A 16,260-nucleotide genomic window follows, 5' to 3' on the forward strand; every position below is an offset into this window, starting at 1 on the left:
AGTCCATTAGCAGGGCGCATTTCTCAACCTTCACTTAGAGGGTGGCTACCCCTGGAGGGACACGAGCGGTGTCTTCAAAGAGGAGAAAAAGCCCCAAGACATGGGCTGATTCGGTGCCTATGATTCTCCATGTCGATTGTGATAGAATATCGATGGCCCACTGGCGCGTGGACCGTTCCTTGTCTCGTGCGGACGACGGTGGACCCCGTGGCGCGCGGGATCGATTCTAAAGCTTATTTTTATTCTTACCCTCATCGGATCCCGTTTGGCCTCAACCTGACGTACGTAGCTACGTCAACCAACGGCAATTAGTGTCGTCTTTTGTCTTTATCAACGCCCCTAGGGAAGCTCTGCTGATGTGGATGAGAATCCTACGTAGGTGTCTTGGCAACTGGAGATCCGATGTGGCATGCATGAACTTGCTTACAACCACCGATAAGACAGCCAAGTTCGATAGACGACAGATTCCTTGAGAGCTTCTGGCAGTGGCAGTGCACAAAGTGGAATTTCATCACGATGTCTTCCACCATCGAAGTGGCAGTGTCTGCTGCGGCCGTGCCCGGCAGCAACTTAGCGGCTTGGCATTGGAACTATGTAAGCATCTCCTCCACTGAGGATTTCATCCTGCTGCGAGTATGCAAACCCAACCATATGGAAATTGCATTTTGATGCGAAAGGCCTTCGTTTGGCAGTTGATTAACCCAGTGCGACTTGTGGCAGTATACAGTTTACCGCGCCTGTAGTGCATGTCAAATCGCAGATGAACCCCAAAGCACGGGTCGAGTTCCATATTGACGAGGAATCGATATTCGTATCACAGAGTACCTCACCAGAAGATCATTTGGGGACATTCTTATGATGTTCGTGGTGTCTTATGTGCGTCTTTCACGGTTCCCGGTAAGAGGGTGCTGATTCCCTAGCTTCTGCAGCCACCGGCCAGTCTGCATTCATCCAGACGGAGATTGCTCAAGCTAGTAATGATTCGCCATTGAGGAACTGTTTTCTGCCACCGTGGCGGCGACCTAGGTCTAAGTTGCGGCAAATAGCCAGGGTAAAGTGGTCTGTCCCTTTCGTAGGCGAGAAAGAAAAGAAGCAATCGCGGGCCGCTTGGTTGAAAGACGATATAACCGCCACCGCGGCGCGTGTGAAGCATTCGGTTGCGTCGGAAAACTTTACCTATGGGAATATTTTACGTTTTCTTTCTTAGGCCGTTTGTCGGTACACGACATGAAGCCCAATAGAGAATGATGACTATCCAAAAGCCCCTCTCTATTGGAGGATATAGTCGCTCGAAACCCCCATAAGCGGTCTAGTACAGTTCAAACGGTACGTATGTAATATCACGGTACGTAAAACCCTCACTATATCTAGGTCTCCTCAAGGAAATCAGGTTGCATGTGTCCGAATTCATCTCGTGATTTTCCGACATCTCGTAGAACCTCTGTACCCAGTCCATCTTCAGCCCGTGCCGGGCTCTCGGGCGGATCATGGCCCGGAAAGAGTCGTGTGACACCATGGATATGCCGCCCTGTCGGTGAGCTACTTTCTCTCTTGCTCGGTTTCAGCTTAAAGCTGTATTCCTTGAAAGTAGGCAAAAGCTTCCATCTTGCAAAATGTTTCCCATTTTCCTCCAAGACGCTTCGTAGCAACACACTCAGGTCCTCTACGTGCCCCTCGCAAACATGCGGCTCCGTGACCAACATGACGTGCTGCACTCCTCGCTCGGCCTCTCTCTCACAGGTCTACCCGCCTCCACTAGTCGCCTCCCTGGGCCCTCTACATACCGGTCTCTCTCCGTCGTTTCAGAAGCCATGAGCAGCACCCCTAGAAACATATGCGACCGCGTGGCATAATCCAGGTTGTCGTTGCCGTCGCTGCTCGCACTGGCGCCCTCCGTTTCCCTCGCCGCAACGGCCACCAGGAAAGCGACCTCCTCCTCGCTCCCAAGCTCGGGTTCACACCCCCAGCGATTGCTTATTAGCCCTTGTTTCTTTTGGTTCTCCTGATTCATTATTCTGTGTTCTTATTCTTCAGGATCAGCATCTGGAGCGTACCGGTTGAACCTCAAGCTTCTCTTGCCGAATGACCACTCACGGGAGTGGAGTTGATCAACGACGTCGAGCAATCCGTTGCCATTCCACAACCCTTCGTTCAGGTAGGCGAAGGCTATTCGCAACGCCCGATCATGGCGGCCGACTGGCACCTCTCCACTTTCGACGCCGGCGCGGGGCTCTTCAGCGCTCATGACTTGCGATGCTGACGATCAACATCCGAATCCTCCGTAATCGAAATGTCCGGGCTTAGAATGCGGAAAACAGGAAAAGGTGCCGTAGGGGTAGGCAAGAGTGCTCCCATCTCAACAGCCACATTAGGCTTGAGCCTTGTCGCTTCCCCAGCCGTGACGAGGTACCCATGAAGGTATTATATAGTCTGCCTTCCTACTTTTGCCAGGGAGACACTTCCTATCTACTTTTCCCCATTCCCTCATGGACCTGAGCCGTACATTGGCAGCCCACTAAGTCCCACGCCCCAGATGGTCGACAAGTAGGAACTACGAGGTTAGTAGGACCTACGAGGTTTGAAGAGTTGGAGACTTGCAGGCGGAGGCGAGGTGGATTAGGACTAAATTATGCGCAGCCAGTGTAACGCCCAGGGCGAGGCTTCTAGGTGCTCTCATCACCACGACCAGCGTGATCACTGGCAGAGGCAGCCCGGCTATAAACTACGGCGGTGATCTCGCAATGCCATCGACGGCGTGAAACCCGATATGTCGCGGCGGCTCCGTTTGCCTCGGCTCCTCCCCCAGTTCGACATGCCTTGTCACGTCTCTTGACACGAGCACCCCTTTCCCCGAATAGTAATGGTTTCCATCCTCCTGCACCGTTGCTATCTCTCCGGAGCTGCTTTTCCAACTTTCGGGTGAGCCCTTCGGCCTGGGCCACGCCTCGATCACGACCGTGCGGTTCGCCGCCTTTGCGCGCACCGATGCCGAGTATCCGAGGGTGTTGAGGCCGATCTCGCTGCCGTCGTGCAGCAGGTGAGAAACCGACGACTGCTCGTCCGATATGAAGCGCGACGGCTTGTCGTCGCCGACGCCGCCTGGTGTCGAGCGCAAGGCCTGGCTCGCGGCGAAGGAGCCCTTGCCCGATCTGGTCAACGAGGCGTGCGTCACCCTGACGATCCTGGGGACCACCATGCCCCAGAGCTGGCGCGTGCTCGGTAGGCAGGCCACAAAGATGCCCACGCAGAGCTCGATGTGAGACCAGATGGAGGTCTGGTACGCGTTGGCTAGGAACATGGCGTCAGTCGCAAGCCTGCACGCTCGACGGGCAAGCACACACGCCCGTTTGTAAAAGCAGAAGAACGGGTCCAGGGAAGCTCTCACCTGTGGCGTTAAATGATGTCGCAAATGTTGTAAGTGCCCGTATACGATAGGCGCTGACTGCCACAAGGCTTTCTCATAGTTAGCTTCGTTTCTCTTACTCGGAGGGCAGTCCGACTCACAAGACTCCGACGCCGAGCATGAGCATCACGCCCGTCTTCTGCTTCTGGTCCATCTTCAAGTGGTAGATCTGCGACATGGGCAGCGCGAGCATCCACACGTCTAGCGCGACGTTGATGGCGCCATGGCATAAGCTAAACAAGTTCACGTCGAAGCACTTGCCCTCCGTCTCCTTCGACCACCCGATCCAGAAGTACTCGATGGGCTGGCAGGACGCGATCGTGGCGGCTAGGAAAGATATCAACAGCAAGAGGTTGAAGACCTGCGTGTACCACAGGGCCCTCCGGAACATTCCCTCAGGGAAGATGCGGAGGAAGAGGAAGAGGATGGAGGCCTTGATGGCTGCGAGACACGTTATGTAGCATATGCCGAAGATGTACACTATCTTTTTTCGTTCCGGTTTTGCAGTTAGCTTATGAAGACTTGAACTTCCAGGGAAGCGCGTTGGATGAGAGACTGCAGTCTTACCAGGAGTGTGTCTGTGATTTCTCGAGGCGTGAGCGTCCATATGTCCCTGGCGCCGCCGGATTCGGCCACTGTGAGATTGGTGTTAGTATCGTAGTAGCGGGGACCCAGCTGATAAGCAGCGCAACTCACAAAGGTAGTTTGCCGGCATGAACGCCGCGAGGACGACCTTTGTATACGGTTAGCCAATGTACGGGCAGTCCGGTAGCCGGAGAGGGCCCGGAGTGGGTAAAGCCTTACATAGGCGATCACAATGGTCGTGTCATCATGGCCCCATTGTGACAGCTTCAAATATTTGCTGGTAAGCCGCACGACGATGAAGAACGTTGGCAGCGCGAAGAGAATGCCGCGCAGATACTGAAAGACTTCGTCGTGCACTTCCACGGGCACTCCGCAGGCCGACATCGTCTCGTTCTTGGCAACTACAGGGGCATCGCCCAACCGGTTAATACCAAAATCCTCCTTCTCCTCCCCCCTTTCCTGGCCCTGATGCGAACCGGCCCCGGGAACACTCACCTAGCGCTTCCTTGACTGTACACTTGGCCGTCACGCATGTCTCGACCACGTTGTTGAAAGCTCGATCCGCGCACAAGCAAGTTTGGTTCGTGATGGCGCAGTTTGTGTGGCTGGATTCCAGGAGGATACAGTTCAACTAATGCGCGTGAGTCCGGCTGTCCACGTCGAAACCAAAATTCCTTTTCTTTGTTGGATATTTCCACTCACGGCGCAGCTCGGCAGCTCTGACGGCAACAGGTCCGTCGCCGCATGACCGATGCTTCCGAGACCGAGGAAGCAGGCGAGCAAGGCGAAGAAGAGTCGGGCCGCGGCGGCCATCCTGGGCGATTGTCTGCTAATCCTTCCTGGCCTTGCAAGTCTCTCGCGCGTTGCTCGGTTGTGGTTGTCGGGCCGTTGTCCGTTGTCCGTTGTCAGTCGATTCGCAGTTCGACCTCCTCCAGGGCTATTTGACGGGACGCAGCATTGGGGAAAGATCCGCGGCAATCTCTAGTTTACATAGTAAATGATATATATCTTCGGACATCTGTGTTCTTCCAATCCGGATCAGGGTGCAATTACTCGTGTGCGAACCACAATCAGCAAGGAAGACCCGGCCACCTGGATCGGATTACGGATAGGCCAGACAGAATGCCGCGCTCAGTACCACGATGCTGCATGCTACGCTGAGGACCAGGGTTGCTGATAATGACTCGCGGACCCGCCAGCCCTGGCTAAACACAGCTCCGCCCCTTTAAAACGGGTGGTAATTTGAAGGTAAGGATCCCATTTACTGCTGAAATACTGGTACCGGCATGGATAATCAAAGGCTCATGGGTCCAGCGAGAGAAGAAGGTTGCATCCCAAGGTCAATGGTTTGACACACTGGGTAGCAGCAAGGTCCGTTACACTGGATCACTTGCAATGGCCGGATACGAACCAGTCCTCAGCTGCATTGCTTTTCGGTGGCACCGTGAGGCTTGTCGGGTGCCGCTAACGAGGATATCTGCCTACTGCAGGAACATAGCAATAACAGCCTTGGGTGTATCGAGGTCTATGGAAAAGTGAGATGCTTCGTTCGACGGCCCCCTTTGTTTTTCCGCTACCGCGTTATCAAAGACAATACACATTTCGAAATCGGTGGATTCCCGCATCCTTATTGCCATCTTGACCACGTGCGAAAATCTCAATGTTACGTGGACGAGACAAACTGGAGCCCACTGCGACTGTAGTAGTATGTTCCAGATTATAAGCGTTACTGGTTATGCGTTAGGCCACGTGATATAGGTTACCGAATTGTTATCGGGCTTCGGTAACGATGCTTGATACTACTACGTAGCGAGAAGACAGACGGTCGATGCTCGGATGACTCGCCAGGGTTTCATTGTTGGATCCCATGTGAACGTCGACGTAACACTGAATTCTTTGAACGGCGTACACATGGGCTCGGTCTCAGCAGCAGGAAACGTGAGTTCGTCACACGGAACCCTCACCTACGTTTGCTCTTGAGTGTCGTTTAGAGACCAAGCGGGTGCCATCCTCCATTCGGCTGAAGTGGGCCATATTGTGTCTTTTGAGTCGATAACGGTTCCATCTTTCCATGATCAGAGGACGCCATCAAGGCAGCCACGTGGGGGAATGCATGCCACCGGTGCCGCAGATATTGATTCGACGGCGGTGTCGTCGTCGGCGACGTCTTGACTTGGAAAGAATCCAACTCTTTGACCCCGTCCGTGCCGCTCCAAGAGGATGAGGCGCCGGGCCCACTGTTCGTTTGCTGTTTTGCTCAACCTCTCCTCTCAAGACATGATGAGGAGGGGCAGGAGGGGTTGATGTACACTTCACATGCTTCACAGTAGTACCCGTATACTATCTCTTCTGATGTCCGTGATGTCCGTCAGTCCCTTGCAGAATCGCCTCAAACTTACCCCCACCTCTAGGACGCCATAAAAACGCCTCGCTCGCATTCACGACCCACGCGTTCGCTTTCTCCATCCCCTGTCAAAGGCTTCGCCCGGTCCCCTAACTCTGCCCCGTTGAAGACCGCAATGTCGCCCGCGGGAAGTTTCCGCGAGCAGCATCGAAGACGAGAATGATATCTTGTCCAGGCAGCGGTAGACGCCAACGGTTATGGCGCCGGTTTGCGGAGGGAGGGGCGCTGAAGACCGAGGAGTCGTTCTTGGCGGCGAGACGGTCGGACTCTAACCTGGACGGGAGAGGGCTTCACGAAGGAGTTCCGGGGATATAAACACAATTACCGCATCGGCGGGACTCCCCTTCCCTCCAGCTCGCTCTGAGCGAAAGACGGATGAGAATCTACCTAAGCTACCCACCATTTGTGCACACAAATCCAACCCTAACACACTGCTCACAGAGCGGTGCTGGGAAACTGAACCTTTACTTCGGTTCGAGTGTTGCACCAAACTCAAAGGTGAAGCCCGTGCTCATTTATTCGGGGTGGGATGGGACGAGAGGGAGGGAGGAGGTTGCTTCCGTTTCGCCGATGGGGCCATGGATGATGCCGGGACAAGAGCCAAGTGATCTCGGTCACGACAACGAGGTGCGCGTGTTTGGCCGCATCTAGCAATTGGCTTAAGACTCCGATATCCGCCGAACGGGGGTGCTCCTTGCTATGTCGATATAGCCGGAGAAGTGTTGCTGAGAAACGACGAAAGCGGAGAGAAACAAACCCCCCTGAACGGGATGGAACATGCATGATCACATTTCACCTCCATAGAACAAGTTTCGATCAGGTTATAATCGTATAGGTTCATTACTTCGTAGAATTGTGCCCTCTATAAAATAACAGTCCCGAACATTTCCTCCTAATACCAGAGACAACGTTGGACCTTATCGTGATATTTGGGTTGTCCCCCTTCCATGGCTGCAGATGAGACTGTCGAATCGCCATTTGCCGTGACTGGATTGCCTCATATCTGTCAATGCCTCTCCAGATTCCCAGTGCCGACAGTATCCTTTTTTTTCTATTGGGGAATAAGTAATAATCATTTCGCCGCGCCAAGTTCCAAATAATCCAGGCAAATGCAACCCGATCCATATCCTCCATGAATGAGGTCTGTAGATTGTCTTCTGTACATTCAGCCAGCTCATAATAGCTGCCAAGTGATGCGCTTGGGACAGACACTCCCCTTACGTGAGTGTAGCCAGCATGGCGCGCATAAGCTTGGGAGGAGGGCCTGGCGTTACCACTGTTAGTCTGCGTTGCTGCATGACGGGACGACGACGGAGCGCACCTTAGCGGTACTTTGGTACGCTGATGGACATCCTACCTTTCTTGTCCTTCTCGATCCGCACCCCGCGCCGCGGCTCTTCGATCTTTTCGACCCTCTCCTCGAACAGGACGACGGCGCCATCGGGCATCTGCTCCGCACGGACGAGCTCGCGGTTTCCGTGGCGGCGGCGTTCATGAAGCTGGGCCTCTAGTGCCTTGATTTCGGCTCTGATGTCCTTGCGCGAGCGAGAGCGGGAGCGGCTGCGTCGGCGCTCTGCAATGGCCATGGGTCCGATGGGCACCTCCTCGCTGTACTCACGGCGCTCGTAGATTGTCGGCGCCGTGGACGTCGTGTAAGACGTGCTGCTGCGGGCAGGAGAGACATCACGGATAATGGTCGTCTTGTTGACAATCTCCACTGGAGCCGGGGGCGGGGGCGGCGCTTCTTCGACAACAGTAGGGGCTGGGGCGGGGGCTGGGGCCGGGGCCGGAGCTGGTACTTCGACAACGGTTGGCGGCGCAGGAGGCGGCGCTACCGAGGGGGCTGGGGCCGGAGCAGGGGGCGGCGGGAGTGCCTCTGGTGGAGGGATAGTGTAAACCTCCTCATGGCGTTCTTCAAGATGAGCGGCTGATGAGCGAGCAGCGGCAACCTCGAGCTCACCTGATGAGAGTCAGCATGGGGCAAGAAACCGTCAAACAAAACGTATACTTACTTTGCTTGTATTCTTCGCTGAGCTTCAGCAGTTCATCTATGTTCTCCTGGCCAAGAGCCTTCAAAATGATGACAGTGTTGCCCTGGTTCATGATCAGTACAAGTCTAATGCGCATGCAGTAAAGGGGTCCGCACCTCTTCAATGTAGGGATATCCCAAGTCGATGATAGCTCTCTTGGAGACCAGGCGGGCTGGGATACGGGTCTTTCCCTTCTTGGGGTACGCGCTGCGAATGGTGGTGGTACTTTTGCTGCTGCTGCTGCTCGTTGTCCTGCTGGATGTGCTGCTCGACCTCGAGCTGCTCCGGTGAGAACTCTTCTTGGTGGACCTCGATACTCTGGACTCGCGGCTGCGGTCTCTGCGGCGGCGCGAGGTGACGACCTCACGCTCCTTGACTCGCTCAGGCATGCCGCGGAACTCCTCATCGCCGTAGTAGCCCGGCTCGGCAATCTGGATCTCGTCGTAGCGCTGGGAGGGTGCAGGGCCCAGCTGCCGAGTGCGGGGAAGAGGGATCGGAACGTATGGGGGTGCTCGGTAGTCGTCTCGAGGGTCGCGAGGGCGGACATCCTCGCGGCGAGCTGGCGGAGGGTACTCTTCACGCTCGTAGAAGCGGAGCGGGCGGCGGTCGAACGTGTCTAGGGACGACTGGCGGCGGACCATGGTTGGGCGGCGGGCCGGGTACGGATCCTGGAATTCGCGCTGAGGCACAGGCTCCTTCTCAAAGAACAAGCGACGGTCAAACTCGCGGTCCAGTGGCTCTCCTCGACGAGGGCCGTAGCCATCCTCCTCGACGTAACGGCGGTCTCTCACCAGGTCGTCATCAAAGCCGCCGCGGTGTCCGCGATCATAGGGGCCTCGGTCGAAGCGCTCGTCCGAGTGGTCTCTACCACGGCGGGGCGGGGGAGGGTAATCTCCACGCTCCTCATAGCGGCTGCGTTCGGGAGGGTAGCGAGGGGCGCGGTCGTCAGGGTAGCCGCGGTCGCGCTCCCGCTCGTACACGAAGCGGTCGCGGTCCCAGCGTTCAGCGCGGCCGGCCATTGTGGGTATATCTGAAACGTATGTGTATGTATATGGAAGTGAGATAAAGTCGATCTCGGGTATCACAAAAAGTAGGTCAAAAACGTGGTGGCCGTGTAGCGGTGTTTCGGGAGATGACAGATGGTATGGCTATTCCCGGGGCGTGTTGTGGGATAGTCGGGTGGTGGCAGGAGTTCGTGGATGTGAATGTGGGAGAAGTTGCTGGTGTTGCGAGATGCCGGATTTCAGAGCGATGACGACACCTCTATGGAGAAGAGGAGCGGAGGGAGAGAAAGGGAGAGAAGAAAGAGGGGAAAAGGCGGGAATAATGTGTGCTGCCGTAGCAGGGTAGCGGAACAGCTCCCCTCCTTAACGTATGCGTGTGTGGCTATCTATGGGTACAAAACCCAGGCCAATAGCGCCGCTAGTGTCGGTGAAGACCGTTGACCCGCCCTGGGCCCGGTGGGTTGCTTGTGAGTTTGGATTGGATAATGGAATTCGTAGCGGCGCCGCGGTGGGCGGTGCGTGGCGTGCGAGTGGCTTTTCCCAGGGTTTCTGAGACTCGGTTGTGAGACTGCAACAATGGCTGTGTATGCGTCTGGTTTATTTGCGGTGCTGTGTGTCTGGTCGTGATTGCGCTGAGGAGCAAGGGAGGGCTTGGAAGAGAGTGCGAGTGACGAGATGCCCTCCTCGCTGACTGATGAACGTGTGATTGTGATGTAAGGTCGGACTCGACTGGATGACCGACTGCACTCCTAATGAGCCGTCTTAGTGTGGTGACAGTCGTGTCTGGTTGGATAGGCGTGGGTAGCAATCGGCCTATGAGAAGACAAATGAAGCCAGGAAGTAACCCGGGAGTCTGCCAGCTGACCTCACGAAACTGGGCCTGTGACCTAATAGGACCCGAGGACGACGGTCTTGGGTCTTTTGTTGACGCTCCCTGACGCTGCCGTGCTGCTCCTGCGACTGCTATTGTTGCTCCCGAGGGATGGTGCAGTCCCGTCGCACTTGGACTGAGAGGCAAGTCTGCTTTTCAAGGGTTCTTGAGAGAAAGAAGAACAATCCGAGAGATGCGGTGGCCAGGCGAGAGGAAGAGGTTTTGTAGTTTGGGTCGTTGGCACTGGGCGGAGGGTTGGGGTGTGGATTGGGAAAATCAGGCTTTTTCCGGCAAGATGAAAGCCAGGACAGGGTCTCTTTTTTGATGGTTGAATCGGCCGAGGAAGATGGTGGTGTTGGTGATGGCGCTCGAGCGATGATCCCAGCTCGCCTGGTGCACTTCACTTGGGATGGTGCCAACGGCCGTGGTAAACTTAGTGACGAGATGGCGGCTGTTGGTTAGTTATGCCATGGACGGGTGTCCCGCCGCTCCCCCGCATGCCAAACAACACACCAATGGGAAAGTGGAAGTTGAGATGCAAAGCCTGTTTCCCGTGCTGCTGGGCGGGCAGGCTCTCTGGCTGCGGCGTGGACGCTTTGCCTTTTTTCCATTCACGGCTTCTTCTTGTGAGACAGAGTGGTGGTGATTGAGAGGCAGACAGCGAGGGCTGTTGTTGCTACAAGGCTATTCCTTGTCGACGGCACTCCCCGACGTCTGCATCGCTGATTTTTCGCGCTGATTCCACGCATGTGTCCATCCTAGACCTGGTCCAGGGCACCCTTCTAATCCAGCCCAGCCCGCTTTTGGACTTTTGAACCTGACTGTCGCCGCTTGGGCAGCCATCGTTCAGGGTACTGACTGGAAAGGCACGACCGCGGGCTCCGTTTCGGCCCATATCTCTGCCCCTAGAATACAGCTGGGCCCGCGTCGAGAGCCAACAAAGGCTACCATGGGATGAGTGCGCTATGGATCGCGGTCCCGTTATTGGGCCTGAACGGATCGACGGGGAATGGGGGTGATGGGGATGCCAGACAGCCGGATGGGTGGGTGGAAAGAGGTTAATTCATACGCCTGTGGGATGAACTCCCACGCTCGCCGCTGCTGTTCGCTGTTGAGTGTCTCGGTTTCTCGTCTGGCCTGCCCTGTATTCGCATGCCGTCCCATGTTCACACGTTCACACGTCCCGTCCCGTCCGATTCCTTGCGTTTCTCCTTCTGCTTCTCCTGAGGAGGGTTGACGATTGGAAGTTATTGTGCCTTCGTCACTCTGCGTTAGGGGGAGACGCAAGCCTGGCCTGGAGGTGCTGTATGAGCTGAGCCCGTCTGTGCACGGCGGGGGCTTACTTGACCGCCACCAGCCCTGTTCGATGACGTCGGGCATCAAATCTGGACCAGTCGATGCCCGTTGCCCAACCAGATGCCGACCCTAGGCCCCTTAGTCGACGGGCGGCAGTGAAGGGATGTGGGATGTGTAAGAGGAGCCCCTGCTTCTACCGGTACATGATATTGTACGGATACCGGTACTCAGTAGTAAGGGGACAATTGTAACTCTCCACCGCTGGATCGAGACGCGGCTTGGATGCCCGATGGCGGCCCTATTGGTCTTTGGGGCCCTTTCGAGCCGGGGGGTCCTGTCTCTGACGAGGAGGCATCTGCAATTTTGCGCTCACGTCGTTCTTTTTGCGTCGGTCGATTGGTGATTTGTCAATTGAGGTTTCGTTTCGTTTTGGTATTCTGTGTGCGTCATCTGGATTTTCGAGCCTGGTGAGAAATGGATTCGAGAGTGGCCGCTAGAAATTGGGAATGAGCCAGCCATCCGTACCTTCCCTCCCTACCTTGGTAGGGAGTGTTCCCTTAGTTCCTGCCTGCTTGCCTGCCTGCCTGCCTTAGGGAAAGAACGAGAGATGCGTTATCGGTGTGAGTGATTATCTGCTTATATAATCGAGATAAGGTCGATGGCACGTGAATACCCTCGTTCCAAGAACCCCAGGTACGTACTGAGAAACCGAATTCCACCACCGATCGCGCCTTATTGAGCCACCTACGTATCGTATCGTGCCGTGTCTACTGTACCCACGTTGCGTGGTAAAAACATGTCAAATCACGATTCTTCGCTCCGAGCTTCCTGGCCTTAACTGTACTCCCAGATCGATCGGCATCCAGACTCAACTGCCGGCTCAAGGGACGCATTGCCTGGTTGTCAGTACCATCCTTCATTTTTAACTTTGCCCGCGGTCACCGGGACATCCCTTCAGCAAGCACACTTAGGTGCCTCGAGTCAAGAAGTCGGTCCATCGTGGTGTGTGGCTGGCTTCCACCAAGCCCAACACCAACGCCTGCAGCAGCAACATCAGGACATACACGCATACGATGGGTTTCCGAGGCCTACGTCTGTTTAGACCGTGTGGTTCGCGACTGACGAGCCTTGAGGCGACATAGTCTGGCTGCGAGTTCTCTTGCGGGCCACGGCCCACACTTCGTACCCTGAATAGGCGGTTGAACCCATGCCGTTGCCGCCATTGAGCTTAGCTTATTCCGGAGGTACCCCAGCTTTCAGGCCCCGATGCGTCTATCCATTGCTTGTTCATGCCGATAATGCTGACGATATCGCAACCTGAGCCTGCCGTGGAGCTGCCCTTGCTGCCGTTGCTTCCTTCTCTGAGGTTGGGCTGCAGAGTGCTGAATGGCACATGGCGAGCAATGCTTCCGGGGTTCCAACGTTATCTTTCAGGAACCTAGGGGCAGGGCACCGGCGTCTCCTCTCTCTGCCTTCGACAAGCCGCGACAGACTGGAGGCTGGGAATCCACTAGACTGCATCTTGAGGACCCTGGCTACGACCTTGGAGCTGAAGCATCGTCTTGTTGACGGTTTCCCGCCCTAATTGTCTACCATCCTCTCCAACCTAATCGGTCCGTCAACGGGTTTAGGGTTGTCACCTTTCTTTCAATCCGGTGCGGTTCTCCCGTGGTCGAGACACCATATGCCGCACTGGCCCCACGCACACATACACACACGCACGAACCACTTATGGTGCTACACTGTCGTTCACGGCTCATTGATCAGACGAAGAGAGACCTGTCTCCGTGCGTATAGCACGTCGGAAGCTTTTACGCGCTTGCCGATGAAAATTGCCGACGTTCAAGACGAGACGGGAATGCAGCATGATCTGCATTTCTCCCCAGTCACCCCGAGTCGCGTCCAGCGAAATGTGTAATCAACCCAACAAGAAGCCGTCCGATAGTGCACAAAGTGAAAGCGGTCGTCGTCATCGTCGTCGTCGTCGTCGTCGTTGTCGTCGAAAAAAGATGCTGACAGAGTCCACAGTTTGCCTGGAATCTGCAATTCTGCTGCGCGGTCATCCGTGTCGTTATCATGGCTTCTGTCAAACTCATCCCCTAGGAACGGCGCGTAAATATATATCCATCTAACAGCCATCACATATCTGTTTCTGTCCATGAAACCAGATGCGTTGCAACCCCGGAAGGTGGTCAAGCTGCCATCCCAACACCATATTGGCAAAAGGGGCGACCTCAATGGCTACTTCAGCCCCATTGTGGCAAGACAATTGATCCGCAGCCAGGGCCATCCTGCGTAAGCCGAAACAAATGGTCCTGGTGCCGAGCTCACACCCGAGGTTGATATCGAGCAGTGCGAACATTTGGCCTTGGTGCCGCTTGCCGAGCTCAACCCGAGGTTTAGAATATCAAGCAGCGACAAACAGTGTGGATATGTACGGGTAGCCCCGCGTTACAGTCTGGGGTAACAAGCTAGTGCCTCCACCCTCAGCCAGAAGGAAGAAGGGAAAACGACAAAGCCTATGGTGAGATAGATATAATAATGGGCTTGCAGGATCTCTTTTTTCATCATTAATTCACGAGACACACTTGGTCAAGCAAGGGACGACGCAGCATCGTTTCGTTCCAACATATGCCATTGTCAATTTTCCAAGAGATCTGCCATCCCTTCTTCTGAATACACCATCCCTGTTACTACCCTGATATCCATCCAGACCAAACAAGGTTCTCGCCAGAGGGAGAAGAAAAACAAGAAAAAAGGGAAGAAGGCATCCGAACCAGCGGCACAAAGGTTGTTCTTCACGATGGGTGACAACAAGTCCACCGTCAAGAATGTCGACAATATCGCCGCCGACATGGCACAGAGGTCGTTAACTGAGGCAAAGGATGACCCAGAAAAGTAAGACTTCGCTACTGGCTCGCAGTTAGGACGGCTTCACTGACGGCTTATGTCAGGCATGCCGAGCAATCTCTCAGTTACGATCCGGCCGTCGAAAGAAAACTGAGGCTAAAGATTGACCTCATGATCGTTCCCACCGTCGCCCTCCTATACCTCTTCTGCTTCATCGACCGGGCCAACATCGGTGCGTCCTGTTCGGTAAACCCTATGGCCGCCTTTCCAGCTAACACTCCCAGGCAATGCCCGTATCGCCGGTCTCGAGAAGGATCTCGGCATGAAGGGTCTTGATTATAACGCCACCCTGAGCATATTCTACATCAGCTACATCCTCTTCGAAATCCCTCTCAACATCCTCTGCAAGCTCATGGGGCCCGGCTGGTTCCTGCCCTTGACCACCTTGCTGTTCGGTATCTGTTCCATCGCCACGGCCTTCGTGCACACCGTCCCGCAGCTCATGGGCGTCCGTTTCCTCCTGGGCATCTTTGAAGCCGCCATGCTGCCCGGTATCGCATACTACCTGTCCCGCTGGTACCGCCGCGCCGAGCTCGCCTTTCGCCTCAGCTTATATATCGTCATGGCGCCTTTGGCCGGTGCCTTTGGCGGCCTCCTCGCCTCCGCGATCCTCCGTATCGACCACTTTGGCAGCCTGCACTCCTGGCGCATGATATTCGCCATCGAAGGCATCATCACCATCTGCATCGCCCTCATGGGCTTCTTCACCCTCACCGACCGTCCTGCCACGGCCCGCTGGCTCACGCAGGCCGAAAAAGACCTCGCCGAGGCCCGTGTCCGCTCCGAACGCGTCGGCCAAAGCCACGTCCTCGATAAGATGGACACGCGCAAGCTCCTCCGGGGTATCTTCTGCCCAGTCACGCTGTCCACTGCGTTCGTTTTTCTCCTCAACAACGTCACTGTTCAGGGCCTCGCCTTCTTTCTGCCCACGATCGTCAAGGGCATCTACTCGACGTCGTCCGTCGAGCGCCAGCAGCTCTTCACCGTTCCGCCGTACATCACGGGCGCCGTCTTCACGGTGCTCATACCGCTGCTGAGTTGGCGCATGGACCGTCGGCAAATCTTCTTCATCATGTCGGCGCCCATGGCCATGGTAGGCTACATCATGTTCCTCGCCTCCAAGGACCTGTCGGTGCGCTACGCCGCGACCTTCCTCATCGGGTCATCCGTCTTCGCCCTCGGTGCCCTCACCAACGCGCAGGTCTCGGCCAACGTCGTGTCCGACACGGCGCGCAGCTCGGCAATCGGGACGAACGTCATGTTTGGCAACATTGGCGGGCTGATCTCGACGTGGTCCTTCTTGCCGTGGGACGGCCCGGACTACCCTATCGGCAATGGGCTGAACTTGGCGACGTGCAGCGTCGTCCTGCTGACCTCGACGCTGGCCCTCATCTGGATGAAGCGGGACAACCGCAGGCGGGAGGAGAGGAATGTGCAAGAGGAGCTGAGCGGTCTGTCTCAGGAAGAAGAGAGCGAATTGGACTGGAAGCACCCTTCATTCAGGTGGAAAGCGTAATCGTGGCCATGCAGAGGTGGTGTTGCACGATGTGCCAGAAAAAACGCACGCGATAGGTTTAAGTATTATATGTCATACAAGTTGAAACTGCCATCTCGTCAAAATATGTACATGCATCATCTAAATACTGTCGACTTTCGTAAAACATGAGACAACGCCATGACTCTCTCTCTCACTTATCCACATCGTCAGCATTCCACCCTGCCCACCCCCATCCTAGTTTGTAGACGGACTATCCCCA

The 16,260-nt window shown here is 55.5% G+C and overlaps 4 protein-coding genes across 4 annotated transcripts; 1 reads left to right on the top strand and 3 right to left on the bottom strand.

The window, feature by feature from the left end:
* Positions 1 to 2,532: 2,532 nt before the first annotated feature.
* LY79DRAFT_632463 (CFEM domain-containing protein) lies at positions 2,533 to 5,001 on the bottom strand. Its single transcript, XM_060562195.1, has 8 exons — positions 4,691 to 5,001; positions 4,484 to 4,619; positions 4,208 to 4,389; positions 4,100 to 4,136; positions 3,971 to 4,038; positions 3,505 to 3,887; positions 3,386 to 3,453; positions 2,533 to 3,288 (listed from the first exon to the last, which is right to left on the bottom strand). Exons 1-8 carry the CDS (start codon positions 4,799 to 4,801, stop codon positions 2,723 to 2,725), a joined length of 1,551 nt encoding a protein of 516 aa, XP_060413937.1. The 5' UTR covers positions 4,802 to 5,001; the 3' UTR covers positions 2,533 to 2,722.
* Positions 5,002 to 7,232: 2,231 nt separating this feature from the next.
* On the bottom strand, positions 7,233 to 7,570 carry LY79DRAFT_590406 (uncharacterized protein; the record flags this gene model as incomplete). The annotated part of the gene is made up of 2 exons (XM_060561148.1): positions 7,233 to 7,443; positions 7,509 to 7,570. The coding sequence occupies 2 exons, from the start codon at positions 7,568 to 7,570 to the stop codon at positions 7,233 to 7,235; spliced, it is 273 nt and encodes a 90-aa protein (XP_060413938.1).
* A 50-nt stretch (positions 7,571 to 7,620) lies between these two features.
* Positions 7,621 to 9,534, bottom strand: LY79DRAFT_218865 (uncharacterized protein). Its single transcript, XM_060551589.1, has 3 exons — positions 8,539 to 9,534; positions 8,405 to 8,486; positions 7,621 to 8,352 (listed from the first exon to the last, which is right to left on the bottom strand). The coding sequence occupies exons 1-3, from the start codon at positions 9,439 to 9,441 to the stop codon at positions 7,715 to 7,717; spliced, it is 1,623 nt and encodes a 540-aa protein (XP_060413939.1). The 5' UTR covers positions 9,442 to 9,534; the 3' UTR covers positions 7,621 to 7,714.
* Positions 9,535 to 14,396: 4,862 nt separating this feature from the next.
* On the top strand, positions 14,397 to 16,019 carry LY79DRAFT_515907 (major facilitator superfamily transporter; the record flags this gene model as incomplete). The annotated part of the gene is made up of 3 exons (XM_060554768.1): positions 14,397 to 14,491; positions 14,548 to 14,675; positions 14,728 to 16,019. 3 exons carry the CDS (start codon positions 14,397 to 14,399, stop codon positions 16,017 to 16,019), a joined length of 1,515 nt encoding a protein of 504 aa, XP_060413940.1.
* Positions 16,020 to 16,260: the final 241 nt, after the last annotated feature.

The sequence above is a fragment of the Colletotrichum navitas genome (assembly GCF_030913465.1).
Source record: "Colletotrichum navitas strain CBS 125086 chromosome Unknown LY79scaffold_31, whole genome shotgun sequence".
Taxonomy (NCBI): domain Eukaryota; kingdom Fungi; phylum Ascomycota; class Sordariomycetes; order Glomerellales; family Glomerellaceae; genus Colletotrichum; species Colletotrichum navitas.

What these genes read in the sequence shown, in the direction of transcription:
- LY79DRAFT_632463 (XM_060562195.1), bottom strand. Translation starts at nt 4,801, where the DNA reads ATGGCCGCCGCGGCCCGACTCTTCTTCGCCTTGCTCGCCTGCTTCCTC. An exon ending in TACAGTCAAGGAAGCGCTAG is followed by an intron (nt 4,390 to 4,483) that starts GTGAGTGTTCCC and finishes ATGCCCCTGTAG; the next exon opens with TTGCCAAGAACGAGACGATG. An exon ending in GACATCATTTAACGCCACAG is followed by an intron (nt 3,289 to 3,385) that starts GTGAGAGCTTCC and finishes CCATGTTCCTAG; the next exon opens with CCAACGCGTACCAGACCTCC.
- LY79DRAFT_218865 (XM_060551589.1), bottom strand. Translation starts at nt 9,441, where the DNA reads ATGGCCGGCCGCGCTGAACGCTGGGACCGCGACCGCTTCGTGTACGAG. An exon ending in GATATCCCTACATTGAAGAG is followed by an intron (nt 8,487 to 8,538) that starts GTGCGGACCCCT and finishes ATCATGAACCAG; the next exon opens with GGCAACACTGTCATCATTTT. An exon ending in CAGCGAAGAATACAAGCAAA is followed by an intron (nt 8,353 to 8,404) that starts GTAAGTATACGT and finishes GACTCTCATCAG; the next exon opens with GTGAGCTCGAGGTTGCCGCT.